Source organism: Microcaecilia unicolor, chromosome 12 (assembly GCF_901765095.1).
Source record: "Microcaecilia unicolor chromosome 12, aMicUni1.1, whole genome shotgun sequence".
Lineage (NCBI taxonomy): Eukaryota > Metazoa > Chordata > Amphibia > Gymnophiona > Siphonopidae > Microcaecilia > Microcaecilia unicolor.
Window position 1 is genome coordinate 105,891,895 of NC_044042.1, and position 18,676 is coordinate 105,910,570.

The 18,676-nt window shown below is 43.8% G+C and overlaps 1 protein-coding gene across 1 annotated transcript in view; it reads left to right on the top strand.

Annotated features, from left to right (window-relative positions):
- COL1A1 (collagen type I alpha 1 chain) overlaps nt 1-7,183 on the top strand; it is a 37,015-nt gene extending 29,832 nt beyond the window's left edge. Inside the window, exons 38-51 of the mRNA XM_030220859.1 lie at nt 17-70; nt 491-652; nt 1,193-1,300; nt 1,661-1,768; nt 2,024-2,077; nt 2,186-2,293; nt 2,673-2,726; nt 2,844-2,951; nt 3,523-3,576; nt 3,796-3,903; nt 4,005-4,287; nt 4,583-4,773; nt 4,872-5,114; nt 5,618-7,183. Of these exons, the coding sequence (XP_030076719.1) occupies nt 17-70; nt 491-652; nt 1,193-1,300; nt 1,661-1,768; nt 2,024-2,077; nt 2,186-2,293; nt 2,673-2,726; nt 2,844-2,951; nt 3,523-3,576; nt 3,796-3,903; nt 4,005-4,287; nt 4,583-4,773; nt 4,872-5,114; nt 5,618-5,764 (1,782 nt within the window). The 3' untranslated portion in view covers nt 5,765-7,183. The remainder of the gene's footprint in view (nt 1-16; nt 71-490; nt 653-1,192; nt 1,301-1,660; nt 1,769-2,023; nt 2,078-2,185; nt 2,294-2,672; nt 2,727-2,843; nt 2,952-3,522; nt 3,577-3,795; nt 3,904-4,004; nt 4,288-4,582; nt 4,774-4,871; nt 5,115-5,617) is intronic.
- The last annotated feature ends 11,493 nt before the right edge of the window (nt 7,184-18,676 follow it).

Here is an 18,676-nt window from a genome sequence, read left to right on the forward strand (position 1 = left end):
TTCTTTTTTTCTTCAGGGCGCTACTGGCTTCCCCGGTGCTGTTGGAAGAGTTGGCCCCCCTGGTCCTTCTGTAAGTACTTCAGGGGTTTTGTGTGTTTGTTTGATTTCTTTTTTGCTTTTTGTAAATTTTGTGCATACCAGTTGGGGGGGAGATAGTAAAGTAAAGGCCAAACCTGCAGGACTCTGAACCCAGGGGAAAGGAAGCAATGAACCACTGAGAAGTATTCAGGCATGGTCTTTGATCTCCTATTAGCTTAACCTGCTATCCCAGCCCGAGATCTAGTGGTTTACAGCTGGCAGGCTGCAGATAGATGAATGACTTGAGAAACCCTTCACATATAATGTGACTGGATTTCTGTTAATTCCTTTGTGTCAATTAGCCCTCAGCCCTATCCCCACAACATGAGGCCTGTGTAGGTGTGTTTACCAGCATCAATCTCCTTATATTTCCTGTGCTCTCAAATCATTTGTTTGCTTCTCTCTTTCCAAGGGTAATGCTGGTCCCCCAGGTCCACCTGGTCCCGGTGGAAAGGAAGGTCAAAAGGGAGGTCGTGGTGAGACTGGTCCTGCTGGTCGCCCTGGTGAGCCTGGACCTGGTGGTGCACCTGGACCATCTGGCGAGAAAGGTTCTCCTGGTTCTGATGGCCCTTCTGTAAGTACCTGTCAGTCTCTGCTGAATGCCATCACTCTCTGACAAAAACCCAGTGGGCTGTTTAGAGTTCTGTTCTGTGGGAAGAATCATGGGAAGGATCTGTTCAGGGATTCACCTGTACAGATGAGTGTAGACCATTGGCCCAGAAGACAGGTTTATGCCCTCCCCCCCCCCCCCCCCCCCCATCTATACAGCTTACAACAGGAAAAAAAAACCCCAAACCTTCTGTCAAGAAGTCACAAGCCCAATCCCTCTTTGTTTAATAACTGAAGAGAAGTACACAGAGATAGCCCTTGTACAACTCGGAGACAACATGGCATAGTAACTGAAGAGCTATCTGCAGCAAAAGACTTTACCACAAATCTAAAATAAATTCCTAAGAATAAAGGCAAAGAGTATTGTACCTCACTCCACACATCTTGATGCAGCACGATTTGGATGGGATGTAGAGAATGGACACTGTTGTTATCATGCACAAGAACCAAAGCAGACACCTTGCTTCTATGAGCCTTGTTTCTGACCTACCTTTCTTGTTTCCAGGGTGCTCCTGGTATCCCAGGTCCTCAGGGTATTGCTGGACAGCGTGGTGTTGTTGGTCTGCCCGGACAGAGAGGTGAAAGAGGTTTCTCTGGTCTCCCAGGCCCAACTGTGAGTAGCACCTAGAATTCTTAGCTTTGAGCCAGAAATCATGCAATAACTGAATGGGTTAAATGTGATGGTCATAAAAATGTATGGTTGCACTGTAAGGCATCTGTGTAATTTACTAAGAAAGCAAGAGAGAAATAAGCTAAAAAGAAGAGCAGAATGAAATGGAGATACTCCATTATGCACCTGTGACCAGTGATAGGGGGTTGGGAGGAGAGATTGTACACAGCAGGAATCAAGATACTGAGACCTGAACTTAGGTGGATTTCAGTGAGAAAGGTGACCTCTGTCTGTCTTGAGCCCTGTTACCCAGTTCTTTCTGTCCTCTTCTTTGGTGTGACATGCCCTTTTTTCCTTGTATAGGGTGAACCTGGCAAACAAGGTCCTGGTGGTCCCAGTGGAGAGCGTGGTCCCCCTGGTCCCATTGGCCCACCTGGCCTGGCTGGTCCTTCTGGCGAGGCTGGACGTGAGGTGAGTAGCCCATATCACGCAATCACATCAACAAATGCTAAAAATCGAACTCCACCAAACATTTGGCTCTGATCTCTTCAAGACTCTGCTGAACTCAGATGCTCATCAGATTGGCTACTGCCAAGTCAAGCCAATAGACCCACTCTATGGAAACTAATAATTAAGCAATCTTGTTCACCAATAATGCTTAGCAAAAGAGACCCATTTGCAATTTTTACTTACTGAACCCCATTCTATGTGTCCGTCTGCCTCTAGGGTTCTCCTGGTTCTGAAGGTGCTCCTGGCCGAGATGGTTCTGCTGGACCTAAGGTGAGCTTGACCTGAAACGTGTCACTGGTTTATGACTGAACTTTTGACTCTGTAATTGTGTGGATCTCCATAATTCATTCTGAAATGTCTTGTATTTGTTTTAAATAGGGTGATCGTGGTGAGAACGGCCCAGCTGGTTCTCCTGGTGCTCCTGGTGCCCCTGGTGCTCCTGGCTCAGTCGGTCCTGCTGGCAAGAATGGAGATCGTGGTGAGACTGTAAGTATATTTCTTTGAAAACCAAGAAATTCCTGAAACCAAAGTACGAACACTGCCTTTTTCACAACCTTTGTTGGAAAGAGTGAAGGGAGAATGACAGAATAGTCTTGAAACATCCCAGTTAAGTGACCCATCAAGGGTAATTTAATTAAAGATAAACTCAAAGGCTGTATGGTCTTCTAATACCCAAATTTCCTCATGCACCTGGTAATTGCTGAAGTCTTTGGGGGTGTAAGAAGAGGGCTTGCTAGTCTGCAGTGGGGTTAAAAAATTTGGGGGGACTATTTTGTTTCAACTAATGAAAAGGTCATGATATTTACTAACAGTAGCCATCAGTGGTATAAACATCCAATGATTGTATCTTTCTCTTTTTTTCTAGGGTCCTGCTGGTCCTGCTGGCCCTGCTGGTCCTGCTGGTGTTCGTGGCCCTGCTGTAAGTTCCTTGTTCAGATGTTCGTTGTTTGAAGCAAAAGCACAAATTAATTTTAAAATGTTGTTTTGAGAATTTTTTGGTCAAGTGCTAAGAAGATATTTTTCTTCCTTTATTCAGGGTTCTCAAGGTGCTCGTGGTGACAAGGGTGAACAGGGTGAACAGGGTGAAAGAGGCATGAAGGGTCACAGAGGCTTCAACGGTGGTCAGGGTCCACCTGGTCCTCCTGTAAGTAAAAGTTACACCTTTGTCAAGCGTGGGGCTTTGAAAACACGAGCACCTTAAACCAAGGTTTAAAAATCAGATTTAGATCTTACTCTACTATGTAAAGTAACGAGTCTTGGGCCGTTTCATTTGAGGTGGGCCTGTGATACAGCAGACACTGGGCCTTCAATACAGTGGCTCATTCAGTAGCTTGGAGAGACTGATCTCGGCCAATACCTCTGGAAGAAGCAGGGATGGTCCTAATGTACTCTATTTTGAGAAGGTTTTAGGCCCAATGAGAAAGACAAGCCTCACATCTACTGTAGATGACGACCTTTGTGTTTTTCTAAATGAACTTAGTGTGAGCTTGTCAGCCAGTACCTTCCACAATCTTCATTAGCATCTGGGAACCTCTTTTCAACGGTTCTGAGGAAGACACAGATTAGGTGGAAACCATATTAACCCAGGCCTCCCTTATGGGTGTCTCTAAGTCAAACATTAAAGACTTTTGCTGTAACACTTGGAACCCCACACCTGTTTGCTTTTACTGACCTCCCTTTACCTCTCTCAATGACCTGTTGCTTATTTATTGTAGGGATCTTCTGGTGAACAAGGTCCTTCTGGAGCTTCTGGTCCTGCTGGTCCAAGAGTAAGTACAATGCATTCAACAGTTCTGTCTTCAGTCTCCAACCATATTCATAAACAGATAGATTGTACTTATAGACAGGTTAATAGAGAATATTGTTTTTTCAAATTACATGTCTTTATGTGTTTTAGAAACTAAATATTGTTTAGAAATTACTTGTTCCTCTTTCTATGAAGCACAAACGACTTCTTTACTGATTACACATCCTTTTGTGTTTTCTAGGGTCCCCCTGGTTCTGCTGGTGTCTCTGGCAAAGATGGACACAGTGGTCTGCCTGGTCCTATTGGCCCACCTGGCCCACGTGGTCGTAATGGAGATTCTGGTCCAGCTGTGAGTAACAAGATACATTTTTATTCTTGGTGCTCTCACTAATTGTATTTTATATAGGCAATGAATAACCTTCCATTCACATCTATGCTTTCCTCCAACAGGGACCCCCTGGTCCTCCTGGTTTGCCCGGACCTCCTGGCCCACCCAGCGGTGGCTTCGACTTCCAGTTCCTCCCTCAGCCTCCTCAAGAGAAATCCCATGATGGCGGCCGTTACTACAGAGCTGATGACGCCAACGTCATGCGCGACCGTGATCTGGAAGTTGACACCACCCTGAAGACCCTGAGCGTGCAGATCGAGAACATCCGCAGCCCCGAAGGTACCAGGAAGAACCCTGCCCGCAGTTGCCGTGACCTGAAGATGTGCCACTCTGACTGGAAGAGCGGTAAGCCTGCTATTCCTTCTCTATGATTCCCTTTTCCACTGGGTGTGCTGGTTCTAAATGAACGTGCAGTAATGAACATTAGTGTTCAAGATCTAGTGAGTAATCACTATGGTGATTTTTGTACCACAGTTTAGTAAATGTCTCAAATCATTCAATTAACCTTTCTGCTGTATAACACAGGTGATCAATGGGAAGTTCTACCCTAGGCTACAAGCTGACAGTTTTCTTTTTCAACCCTGCACAACCTGCTTCTCAAAACTTATCCTGGATCTCTCTCCTTGGCCTTCCTTTTCAGGCAACTACTGGATTGATCCTAACCAGGGCTGCAATCTGGATGCCATCAAGGTTTATTGTAACATGGAGACTGGTGAGACCTGCGTCTACCCAACCCAGGCTAGCATTGCACAAAAGAACTGGTATATCAGCAAGAACCCCAAGGATAAGAAATATGTGTGGTTTGGCGAGGCAATGAGTGATGGATTCCAGGTGAGTGGGAGAATGAGGTTCTTTGCATGCATTTTATCCACACTAGGAATGAGGATTTGTTAGCTAAACTATGTGTTTTGTCTCTGACCTTGTGGCAGTTCGAATATGGTGGTGAGGGATCCAACCCAGCTGATGTTGCCATCCAACTGACCTTCCTGCGTCTCATGTCCACTGAAGCCTCCCAGAACATCACCTACCATTGCAAGAACAGCATTGCCTACATGGACCAGGAGACTGGCAACCTGAAGAAGGCCCTGCTCCTGCAAGGCTCCAATGAGATTGAGATCAGAGCAGAAGGCAACAGCCGCTTCACCTATTCTGTCACAGAAGATGGCTGCACGGTAAATCTCTTTCCCATAATCCCCTATCCCGGCCTGGTCACATGCTGCTCAGTAATTCCTAGGACGTAATGAGTGATAACAGACACTCCTGGGATATGGCTTTTGCGATTAGCTGGAAGCAATATGAAGCTAACTAGAAGTCAAATATATTTCCTTCTAAGATGGATAGTTACAGTGTAATAGCTAGCCTCAATCTGCTGAGCCACACTGCTGAGTGTTATTAATAGGATGGTAATGTCATTGAAACTTCTAAAAGTGAATGTGTCAGCCTTGGAATGAGGATGAGATGGAACTTCACCACTCTAGGACACTTGGAGCCTTACGACGATTTCAGGTTCTCATAACTTTCCAAAAATATATCTTTTTAGCCTTAATAGGTGCACTTCGAAGCTTAGAAGGTGTGTGTGTATGTCCATATTTATGTATCTGGATTTAAATATCTGTGCCAACCTTTCTAACTTTGGTTTTTTTTGTTTCATTCCTTTCATCCTCTCCGCCTGCAGCAACACACCGGTACTTGGGGCAAGACCGTTATTGCATACACAACAACGAAAAACCAACGCCTTCCCATCATCGATATCGCCCCCATGGACATTGGCGCACCCGACCAGGAATTTGGCTTCGACGTTGGCCCAGTCTGCTTCTCCTAAACCCCACCTCCAGAAAAAGAGAATTTCACATGGACTTGAATTTGTCTTTCTATCCATCATCTCTAAAACTTTTTTTGTTTCCGTTAAAGTATTAAAAAGCCCCTTTGCAAAAAACAGCCCCATTTAAAAAGAGGAAGTCCAGGAATGGGGTCCACTTGCTTGACCTTTCACCCCTTGAAGACAGATTTGGGGGGGTTCTCGGAACCAACCTCTCCCCAAAAATGTACAAAGGAACACTTTGAAAATTCATTGTTCCTGTGGGGACAAGACATTGATGCTTTGCTCGTCAAAAGTGTTGAAAGTTACCCCACCAAAACCAAATCCTGGAGTTGGAAAAATAATTAACTTATAAGTCACACAGTGCTGGGGTTGTGCCTTGGTTGTTCTTTTTAAGTATCACTGAAAGGAAGACGTGACATGCCAAAGTCGTTGTAAATGTACCTTTTTTTTCAACATTTTTTTTGTTCAGGTGGCAAAAATAAATATGAAAAATGAAACGTGTGTTGGTATTTGTTGTCCTCATGTTATAACAACAATTTAAAAAATATGCAAATGTCTTTTGGGGGGGGGGGCGAGGATTTTTTTTTCCCAATTTGGTGAGTCAGCAAAGAAGTTTTCTCTGTCACGCTGAGCAGTACAAACAGAAAGAAAAAGGGACAATGCGTTTTTTAAGGTCAACGTTCAGACCACGAGCCAAAAAAGTAAAAGACGAGGAAATGAGACCCAGTTTTTTGATCTGTGTTACGTCTTTGGAAAGCTACCTCACTCATCCTGCTTCCAAAATCAAAGCTGAGAGTCAATGCATTGTTTCCTTTTTTTTTTATTTTCTATCCCCAGGTTTTGAGTTTCAAACTTTGATGAAAGATGCTAAGTGACTTTATCTTCTGAAGTGGGAAAGCTTTGATGTCTAGTTCAGGTCCTGTAGAGGGAACGCATTGGCCTGTGCGTTGTGCTCACTGATTTCCAGTGAAGCTGCAGGGCTCATTGGTGCTATAATCCACAGGGACAAGCTCTTTGCCCAGGGGCACAAGGGAATTTTTAAAAGGTGCTATTTCTACACATTTTTTTTAAATAAAGAAGCAATTTTGAAAAAAAGAACCAAAGTGTGTACCTCTGTCTTTTTAAAGTGAAGCAGGTGGATCCTTCTGTCCCCCTCTGTCCCCTTTCTTGACTCTGCATCTCTTTCCCTCCCTCCCTCTTTATCTCAGACCTCCTTTGATGTTCCTTTCTTGCCATTCATCTCTTCCTTTCTCAGCCCTGTTCTCCGGGAGTTTCTAACCTAAAGACTGATGCTCCTCTGGGGGAGGAAGGGGTAATAGTGACCAAGGATCTGTACCTATTTTGTATATGTATAATAATTTGAGATGTTTTTAATTATTTTGACTGCTTAAATAAAGCATGTGAAATGATCCAAACTAATGCCTGGTCCTGTGGAGTCTTCTCTGGTGTGGCAGTGTTCACTCATGGGTTATGGCGATGACCTTCACTGTCTTTGGTTGAACAGACGTTGGGAGGTAGGGAGGACAGTTAGCCAGGACAGTGACGATGGCTCACTTCACTTTGCATCTGGCAATGCAGAGAGACCTGGTAGCCTTATTGGTCATGTAGAAAGATGCAGCTTTAGGTAAGAGAGGCCTTGTCATCTCAAGAGGGAGACCTGTGTGAAATCGAAAGCTTACGCCTCACAGCATCACTGGATAATATTTCTGTTGGTCCAATACAAGGTACCAAGGTCTTCACGGAATTCCGTTGATTCTTTACCCAGCCAATGTGAGAGCAGTGGGGAAAAGTGATGTCTCCTCCTCTCCAAGAAAGCAAGACAGGAAGGCACCTGAAAATGCCACACAGGCTTGATGTGGAAAAGTTTCTTCTCTGCCCCCTAGTGGAAGTCAGTGAACGTTTAGGATGCAGAGAGATGAAATATTTGTGTAACTGGATGCAGGGATTATGGGGATATCCAAGAAGTGTCCTCCCTCCCTCTACTCCCATCTCCCACCTGAGCCCTACTCGGGGCTTCTCTTAACCTTAGTTTGTAAATATTTGATTGTCCAAAATTCTCTGAAAAAATAAGATAAGTAAAAGTACCAGATTCGGAGCTCTAATAATCATGACAGCATTGAAATCACTGGCTTTTTTGTCACTTCCAAACAAATTAAAAATGTTAGAAAATCTCTAGAAACAAGGGGCAGTGGAGACTGCACTGGCACCCTCTGTGCCCTCACGGTCAGGCTGTCACCCCCTCCCGCATCCTTGGTTTTTACTAAAAGCAGAATTTTTACACACTTTATTTTTTTAAATGAGTATCTTCTTTGCAGAGAAATCACGGTAACATTTATCCTCTCAGGTGAAGTATTTCTGGCCTATATTTTTCTTTTTTTGGTTCCTGTCCTTGATCTCCATCGGAAAGTCTGCTACAGACAGAAGGCGATGGATACAAATGTCAGCTGGGTTTTAAAGCACCAAATTTCTGCAGTGTCAGAGCTACAGAGGAAAGAATCTACTGCCATGTTCTCAAATAACTCAAACTTTGGTACCAAGTTGATATTTAAGAAAGAAAACGTGTTCAGGAAATCACTAAAAACCAACCTCTTCAAAAAAGCCTACCTCAACGACCCAGAAACGCAGCATGCCTATTGATCGTACTGGACAACACACAATCTTCATCCCTTCCGACCCTCCACATATACCTCATTCGATCACTATACAACCTTGTATTTGCTATCAACCGACTGGCCAAACGCCTTGACGGTACTATGTAAGCCACATTGAGCCTGCAAATAGGTGGGAAAATGTGGGATACAAATACAACAAATAAAATATGAAAGTATATTTTTCTTCTCATAATGTTGTGTGTCTCTGACCAATAAATCCACCTGAAGGAACAGTACACAAGGGAGAGACAGGGAGAAACAGACTCGGCACCTCCTTAATCCCTCATGGGAAACATGGCGAGACATGCAAGAGACACCCAGGCAGGCGTAGCAGTGGCGTAGCCACAGGTGGGCCTGGGTGGGCCGGGGCCCACCCAACAGTAGCACATGTTCAGCAGTAGCTTTTGGGGGGGGGGGGGGAGAACACTTGTTGCCCACCCACGTCTTGCCTAGGCCCACCCAAAATCTGCTGTCTGGCTATGCCCCTGAGGCATAGACTGCACAGTTGAGAGGCACACACAGGCAATTTCAGCTGTAGAATAAAGAGCAAGAGGTCTTTCCACTAGACAAAACTAATACCTTTGTGATGATCTTTTGAGAAGGTGCCTCCTCCCTCACCCCCATCAGGTCATTGCAAATGGATCCCATTAGGAGTTGAGGTGTAGAAGCCAGGGTTAGAAGCCCTGGGTTCAATTCCCACTGCATTTCCCTGTGACCTTGAGCAAGACACTTAACCCTCTATTGCCCCCAGGTACAAAAAAAACAAACAAACAGATTGTGAGCCTTCTAGGAACAGAGAAAGTACCTGCATGTATCCCCCTAGTATGATTACCAGTAGTAACCATGCTACCTAAGTCAAAATTAAACCTGCAGTGTCACCCATGGCAGGGCTCCATTGACATCTGCTCGGGAGCAGAGGTTGTACAATGGGGGCATTTTAATACCCAGAGCCCCACCTCCTGCCTGGACTTCACCAAAGCACATAAAGCTTCAGCCAGAGCAGAGCCTCCTTCAAACTCTACCCAGGCAAGTTCTTGCTGTGGGGATCTCCTGCATCTCTGTCCTCACTCGCCCCCCTCCCTCCTTTCTTTCTCCCCTTCTCTCACACTTTTTCTCATTCATGTCAAATATGTCTCTCTTTCTCTCGTTCCTCTCTTCTCTCGTCTGTCCCCCCCCCCCTCCTCCTCCCCTCTCTGAGCAGCCTGTCTGTTTCTTACTGTTTTTGCTGCATCTCTCGCTCCCTTTGTGCATCTCAGGGAACGGATTCGGACCTCCCGTCCTGGTGGATAATACGGCTGTGTGCATCCGATCGGTCAATATGTTTAGAAATGAGGGGCTTTGGAGAAGAAAGTGACCCCTGCTGACGCTCTCGTCCAGACCCTGGTTTAAAAGGCTCCTGCAGCGAGGATTTGGATCAGGGTTTAGCCAGCATTTCGATAACACTGGAGGCTGATCAGGCATTTCATGTCAGCTTCTTGGGCACTTTCAAAATGATCAGACAAGGAAGCCTTCTTTTTTCCAAATTCGGACTGCATATTATTTTGGCTCTCCCTTTCTCTGTGACCCTGTGGACCTTCCTGCATCCACAGCAAGGAGGGTGTGCTTCTTTATTCCTTACAAAGTGAAGTTGGAAGGCGGAAGTGGCTGTATGGATAAGAATATTGGAAGGCTTTGCTGAGACAAAAACAAGCAGCTCGTTTCAGGTCCTCAGCAAGAAGGGCCCGTTGCAGATTTTAGTGCCGGTGCATCTATGGACTTGAAGTTTCCCTTGCTGGTAGAAGCTGATGTCGCTTTGGGGGAGGGGATGAAACCCTAGGACCCGGTGCAAGATATCCTCTAGGTGACCTTCAGAAAATCATTTTCAGTTTTCTAAGGAGTTACCCAGCTCTATCTCCCCCCATCCAGTGAAATTTGCAACCCCCCACAACATTTAAGAGCCCTGACAAGGCATTTTAGTGCCCCTGGCAGGTAAGCTCATTTGCCCACCTTGATTCCTCTTTTGTAGCAGTGACATAGTGGATGAGGGCACAGAAAGATCCATATGGGCCACCCAGGGTTGCCAGGAGAGTTCTACTTTCCCCGTGCCTGTCTTTTATTGGGGGGGGGGGGGGGGCAGGGGTATCTGCTCTGTAGGTTACTTTCCCTCTGGTTTCTTAGAAGTGACCCATTCTTGGTTTCCAACCTTTTTGCTCTTTAGGGATCCACGGTGTTTATCCTACACCTACACTTCATTCCAGACATCCATTACCCTTTTAATTCTACCACCCTGTACTACTACTACTATTTAGCATTTCTGTAGCGCTACAAGGCATATGCAGCGCTGCACAAACATAGAAGAAAGACAGTCCCTGCTCAAAGAGCTTACAATCTAATAGACAAAAATAAAGTAAGCAAATCAAATCAATTAATGTGTACAGGAAGGAGGAGAGGAGGGTAGGTGGAGGTGAGTGGTTACGAGTCCAAAGCAATGTTAAAGAGGTGGGCTTTCAGTCTAGATTTAAAGGTGGCCAAGGATGGGGCAAGACGTAGGGGCTCAGGAAGTTTATTCCAGGCGTAGGGTGCAGCGAGACAGAAGGCGCGAAGTCTGGAGTTGGCAGTAGTGGAGAAGGGAACAGATAAGGATTTATCCATGGAGCGGAGTGCACGGGAAGGGGTGTAGGGAAGGACGAGTGTGGAGAGATACTGGGGAGCAGCAGAGTGAGTACATTTATAGGTTTGTAGAAGAAGTTTGAACAGGATGCGAAAACGGATAGGGAGCCAGTGAAGCGACTTGAGGAGAGGGGTAGTACGAGTAAAGCGACACTGGCGGAAGACGAGACGGTAGCCTTGTATCATGTCCTCTAGTTCAGAGCTGTTCCTCATTTGGAAAAGGCTCGTTTGTTCTGTAATACCATTCAATCATCACCTCCTTCCCCTTGTTGGTCGGTCATGTCCCCTTCTATGGAGCCACCACCTTGTCATTGTTTCACTACCTCGGACACTAGTACACCAATGGGCCGATGCTCAGAACCTAACATCGCCGATTAATGCGTTGGAGTATCACCGGCGTTAATCTGCGCAGAATGTTCAGAGGGCTCTAGCTTGGGGAAAAAAATGAACGCGCCAACGATGAGCACAAATAGTATTTAAATGTAGTCAAATGGATGTTAATGAGGTCATTCCCTATTCCCTCCCCAATGCTCAGAGAAGAGCACAGAAAACAAAGCTGCCCTTACTTCTGGAAACATAACGCCAGCTCGGAGCTGGCATTAGAGGATTTCCCCATGATTTTCTCCTTAAAATATGCTAGTTTTGATTTAATTTAAAAGCAGATGGAAGCCTCTGTGCTGGGAGTGAGAAACACACGTGAGTCTGAGCAAAGCTGAAAATAAAAGCACACGGAACCTGTTTTCTGCACTTAAATATAAGCCGCCAGTGAAAAAAATTTTTGAAAGGCTTATATTTAAAGGTGCAGAGGAACGATGCCAATGTATGCTTCACTTCCAATTTTGCCTGCCGCAAGCATACAAGAGCCGCGCTTACCGCGAAACTCATGTGCGCATGCACCAGGCACGTTCCTTCCCCTTTCAGTCTCACAGAGCGCATATTACACGCATGCAATTAACGCTGAGCATCGGGAGCTATTTTTCTGTGCTATTCCCGGGTGCTGTTCACTAAAGCGCCAGATTTCTGATCGTCGGCCAGCAAGATTTCTCCCCTGGTCCTTGCATATCAGCCTCTCCCCTCATGCATATAGCTCACTTGAGTTTCTGCACCCCAAATGCAGTCTGCGCTTTCCTCATATTAAAGGGTTTCTCACTCTCTCTCCTCTTTTTCCCCTCTTGGATGGTAGGAACAGAGCTGCAGTCATGTGGTTTTTCATCTTCTTCCAGCTCACACTTGTTTTCAGTTATTTTGCACCTCAAAGGGCTTTGCACCCTGCCTGGACAGTTGCCCCCCCTCCCCCCACCAGCCCATCTAGCTGAGCTAGATTAAAAAGAAAGCATTCACTTCAAGTTACCTTTCTCTGCATCCCACTTGGAAATCTACCTAAATACCAGGATTCAGCATTTTAATATCAATTACCATTCAACAAATTATAAGCAATTGGGAGGACATACATTTAAATCCAGCTTCTTGGTGGAATACGGTTTGCTTAGCTTATGAAACAAAATTAAAGCATCTGAAAACATCTGTGGATGATTCTCTTACTAATAATTCAAACTTTAATCCTCAACGTTCCAATTATATGCAATCTGTTCTTTTTGTTGGATTCCATTCATGTACGGTATTTTCTCAATAAGTATTGTTTTTGTTTTCATCGTTCCTTGTTATATCTGTGAACCATGTATACTGAGTCATAATGTACAATCTAGATCATGCTTTTTCCCCTTTGTTTGTCAATTACATGGAGGGGCATTTTTGAAAGAAACATCTAAGTTGGAATTTGGATGTCTTTGTAAAACGTCCAAATTCGGAGGCGGGGAAAAAGGTCATTTTCGAAAAAAGATGGACGTCCATCTTTCGTTTCAAAAATACCAAGGGCGTCCTTAGAGTTGGACGTCTTTGATTTTCGGCGATTTTCGAAACCAAAGTCGTCCAAGTCTAAAACGTCCAAACGAAAGCCATTTGGACGTGGGAGGAGCCAGCATTTGTAGTACACTGGTCCCCCTGACATGCCAGGACAGCAATGGGGCACCCTAGGGGGCAATGCAGTGGACTTCATAAAATGCCCCCAGGTACATAGCTCCCTTACCTTGTGTGCTGAGCCCCCCAACCTCCCCCAACCCACTACCCCCAACTGTACACCACTACCATAGTCCATATAGGGGGCACCTATATGTGGGTACAGAGGGTTTCTGGTGGGTTTTGGAGGGCTCGCTGTTTCCTCTACAAATGTAACAGGTAGAGGTGGTATGGGCCTGGGTCCACCCACAAAAACTGCTCCAGGGACCTGCATGCGCTGTCATAGACCTAAATATGACATCTGAGGCTGGCATAGAGACTGGCACGTAATATTTTTAATGATATTTTTTGAGGGTGGGAGGGGGTTAGTGACCACTAGGGGAGTAATGGGAGGGCATCCCTGATTCACTCCAGTGGTCTTCTGGTCATTTCAGGCATCTTTTTGCGCCATATTCGTAATAAAAACAGGTCCGGGTGAAAACGTCCAAGTTTTAGTCTGGGACGTCTCTGCTTTTTTTCTATTATAGCTTAAAGACGTCCAAGTCTTAGGAATGCCCAATTCCCGCCTTCACCACACCTCCAATATGCCCCTCTCAGATTTGGACGTCCTTGCTACGGACTTCCTCTAGAGACGTCCAAAATTGGGTTTCAGTTATACCAATTTGGACGTCTCTGAGAGATAGACGTCCAAGTGCCGATTTATGTCGAAAGATGGATGTCCATCTCTTTTGAAAATGAGAATGATAGTAACATAGTAGATGATGGCAGAGTAGAGGAGTGGCCTAGTGGTTAGGGTGGTGGACTTTGGTCCTGAAGAACTGAGTTCAATTCCCACTTCAGGCACAGGCACCTTCTGTTTCTGTGAGTCTGACGTACGTGCAGGATGTCAGACTCACAGAAGCAAAAGCCTGCGCGGCCACATTTGTGATCTGCAAGGGCCGACTTCTAGTGGAATAGCAACATTCCATGTAGAATCTCAAATAGTAGCAACAGTGGAGGAGTGGCCTAGTGGTTAGGGTGGAGGACTTTGGTCCTGGGGAACTGAGTTTGATTCCCACTTCAGGCACAGGCAGCTCCTTGTGACTCTGGGCAAGTCACTTAACCCTCCATTGCCGCATTGAGCCTGCCATGAGTGGGAAAGCGCAGGGTACAAATGTAAAAAAAAAGATAAAGCCCAATTCTGTCTGCCCAACAAGATAAAGTCATTATATGTGGTATGTGATACTTCATATGTACACCTGGTCTTGATTTGTCCTTGCCATTTTCAGGGCACAGACCGTAAAAGTCTGCCCTGCACTGTCCTTGTTATAAAATAAATAAAATGTCTGAACTAAAAAAAACAAACAAACAAAAAAACATTCCTACTAGGGTGTGTATATTGGGGAGGAGGAGGGAAGGAAACCGTGTGTGTAGAATGGCATTTTCCAATCTACCTGCCCTTCATCCTTTACTGTGGCCACTTCTCTGAAGTAACTTCCTGCTTTGTCAGAGGTGTTGGAATGTAATTGTATTTTACATGCATTGCCTGTCACCTATTATTTCTCTGTGATTACTCTGTGACCTCTGATGTGAATTACTTAGAGAGGTCACACAGCTATGCAACTTCCTGTGGGGGTTAGATACAGCAGATGCAGCAGATGCAGCACATGGAGCACATGGAGCTCATGATCTCTCCTAACCTGAGAGGATCTATGGTGGTGTGAGCATCCATTACCATCTAAGCACATGGAAGGAGCTGATAATACAAATGTATAGTAATATGTATATATAAGCCTGTCTGATTATAATCTAACTACAAACTGTGAGTAAACAGATGTTTTGTTACTTCAACTTTAAAGTGACTCAGCAGTGAATCATTCAGGGGTGAATGAGAGAGAGATGAAGAAAGAAATTAACATTTCTAAAGCTGAAGCTGTGTGTACTAAAATCTGCTAATTATTTACTACAAATAATCCAACAAAAGGGTTATGGGCCCAGGGGTCAGGAATTGAAAAAGAAGAGAAATATTACCAGGCAGAAAAAAAGGCCACATTTTTCTCTTAAGTTTTAAAGGAAAGATTCAGTCTGTCTCTCTCTCCCCCCACACAGCAGACAGAAGGCTAAGAAAATGGCTGAGGGAAGAAATTCACTATTTTTCTATTCTCTCAAGGTGCCTAAATTAACTGAGTTTAATTATCGGCAGTGGGAATTAAGATTCATATGTCTCCTTCGAGCAAAAAGATTAAATATATGCTTAGACCAAGACAGAACAGCTGAAAATATGGCTGAATGGGACAATGCAAACTATTATGTGAAGTGCATGCTTTTGGAAGCTCTCTCAGAGAAACAAGCCATATTAGTGGAGGGAAAAGATACACCAAAGGACATTTTATATAAACTGAGAACTATGTATGCAACTACATATGCAAAGCAGCAACCAATTTGGCTGGCAGAGTTGAATGAAACCAAATTAAGGGATAAAAGTAAATGTAATGATCACATTATGCATCTTATGTCTTCATTTCAAAAGCTAGAACTTTCTGGAATTCCCATGTGTGATGCATTGAAAAGAGCATTTCTTTTTACCTCACTATCAAAGAAGTTTGATGTTTTTAGGTCTGTAAATGAGGCCATTGAAGGGCAATCTTTTGAACAGGCAACATCAAAACTAAGGCAGGAATGCATAATAAATGATTCTGAGGAGATGTGTTCTCAAAGTCAGTCAGAGAGAAATGAAACAAATTTCTTGGCAAAGAACAGAGGAAGGCGGAGCTATGGGAAAACTCCACCCAAGGGCAAGCTGATTTGCTACTCATGTGGAAAGGAGGGACATGTATCTAAATGGTGTAAGGAAACACAAAACACTCCCTCTAGCTCACCTAAGCCAATGGAACTAAAGAATTTTCAAACCAGGAAATGTATGAAGGACAAAGATAAACACAAGGGCTTTCTAATGACAGAAAAATCTTTGACTATGGTAAATAATAATTCAAATGAAAGTACTTGGATTTTGGATTCAGGGAGCACATGCCATTTAACCAATTGTAAGAATTTCTTTCAGGAAATGTGTCCAGAAGAAGGAATTCTTAAAACTGCAAACGCAGGGACTGCTAAGATCCAAGCAAAAGGTATTGGATTCTTAAAATGCAAAGTGTCTAATGAAGTTAAAGAAATTCCTGTAAGTGATGTCTTGTATATTCCCCAAGCAGTTTGTAATATGCTTAGTGTATCTACATTAGATAAGAAGGGATTTGTGATTCATTTTGAAAACAGTAAGTGCACAATCTCTAAAAATGATGAAGTGTATGCTGAAGCTTTTATGCATAATGATGTTTATAAACTGAGCATTTCAGGTGAAGCCTCACATATGGCGCAAGTAAGGAAGAATGATGGTAAATGTAGTCTGGAAATATGGCATCGCCGCCTGGGACATCGTGATTCTAAGGTGATCCAGGATCTTTACAGTAAGCAACTGGCCACCGGCATTCAGATAAGTGCAGATGCTGGTAAAATGGAGAAATGCATAGACTGTGTTACTCAAAAAGGTGTGAGACCCTCATTTCCTGCATACACAGGAAATAGGAGTAATAAAGTGCTGGACTTAATACACAGTGACTTATGTGGACCGTTTAATATCCCATCATTGGGAAATAACAGATTTGTGCTAATATTCTTGGATGATTTCTCTAGATATTGTGTGGCCTATTTGCTGAAAGAAAAAAGTCAAGTCACAGACATGCTGAAGAAATACGTAGCCATGGTAAGCAATAAATTTGAAAGAAAACCAAAGGTTCTTCAGACCGACAATGGTGGTGAGTTCACTTCACAAAGCATGCGCACATTTCTAGAACAAGAAGGCATTCAGCATATCACAACAGTAGCTTATACACCAGAACAAAATTCTGTTGCAGAGAGAAAATTTAGGTCACTTGTGGAAATGACCAGATGTATGCTGTCAGATAGCAATCTCCCTAAAAGACTATGGGGGGAAGCCATTCTCACAGCAGTGTACCTACAAAACAGAATGCCAACTAAAGGCGCTGAGCGCACACCACATGAGACATGGCATGGTAGGAAGCCAAACCTGTCACACATAAGAACATTTGGAAGTACAGCATATGCTCATGTACCAAAGCAAAGAAGGCATAAGCTGGATTCCACAACAGAAAGGGGCATTTTAGTTGGCTATGCTCCAGGACACAAAGGATATAGAATTTTGAATCTGAAAACTGGCATTGTTGGCATAAGACATGTTACATATTTTGATGAAAACAAAAGGGTTGATAAAGGCTGGATTATCCCAGATGAGCCTTATCATCCAGAATATGAAACTAGAACAATAATAGACATGCCAGTGTATATAAATGCCATACCAAGGCAGATGTCTGAAAGCAACTCACCTGTATCTAACGAGGAACAGGCAGAGGAAGCAGACACAGAAAGGATCATTGAAGAAGACAGTACAGTTGGAGAAGGGGAATCAATTGGAGAAGGACTCTCAGATATAGAGGATGCAGAAAGGTCAGACCAACCTGTTGTCAGACGCTCATCCAGGGAAAACAAAGGTGTTCCACCCCCAAGACTGTCTTACTTAACAAAGTCAGCAGAAGCTCAAGAGCCCTTAACATGGGATGAGATTGAGAAAATGTCAGCAGAAGAAGCTGCTGAATGGCATAAAGCTGCACAAGAAGAAATTGATGCATTGGATAAAAATAATACTTGGATTCTTACAAAATTACCTCCTGGCAAGAAAGCTATAGGATGCAAATGGGTATTCAAGTTAAAAAGGAATGCACAAGGAAAAGTGGAAAGGTATAAAGCCAGATTAGTGGCAAAGGGATATCTTCAAAAATATGGAGAAGATTTTGATGAAGTGTTTGCACCTGTAGTGAAACACACGACAATAAGAACACTTCTGAGCATTGCAGTCTCAAAAGGCATGCAAGTCAAACACATTGATGTGAAAACAGCGTTTCTTCACGGAGATATAACTGAAGACTTGTACATGGAACAACCAACAGGTTTCATAAATACAAAACAAAGACAGCTAGTGTGTAAATTAAACAAAGGTCTTTATGGATTAAAGCAAAGTGCAAAATGTTGGAATGAAAAATTGCATGAAATATTGACAAATTTAGGATTTAAGCAAGGTGAAGCAGATAAATGCTTGTACACTAGGTGCACAAATGGACAATATGCATACATTTTAGCTTTTGTTGATGATCTGCTCATTGCAAGCAAAAGTGAGCAAGAGTACAAGGACATTGTAAAGTGTTTAAACCACAATGTTGAGATAAAAGAACTTGGTAATGTGTCATACTATCTTGGTATAGAAATTGAGAAACAAAATGATGGTTCTTATCTTCTAAGCCAGAAGCAGAAAATAAATGAGCTTATTGAAAGTTTAGGTATGCAAGATGCCCAAGTTGTAAGCACTCCCATGATCACTGATTTTCTGAAAGATGAAACAGTAAGAGAACCTTTACCAGATAACATCCAATATAGATCAGCCATAGGTAAGCTTTTATATCTAGCTACCACATACAGGGCTGATATAGCAAATGCAGTAGGAATTTTGAGCAGAAGGGTCAGCTCACCTACCAAATCAGATTGGACT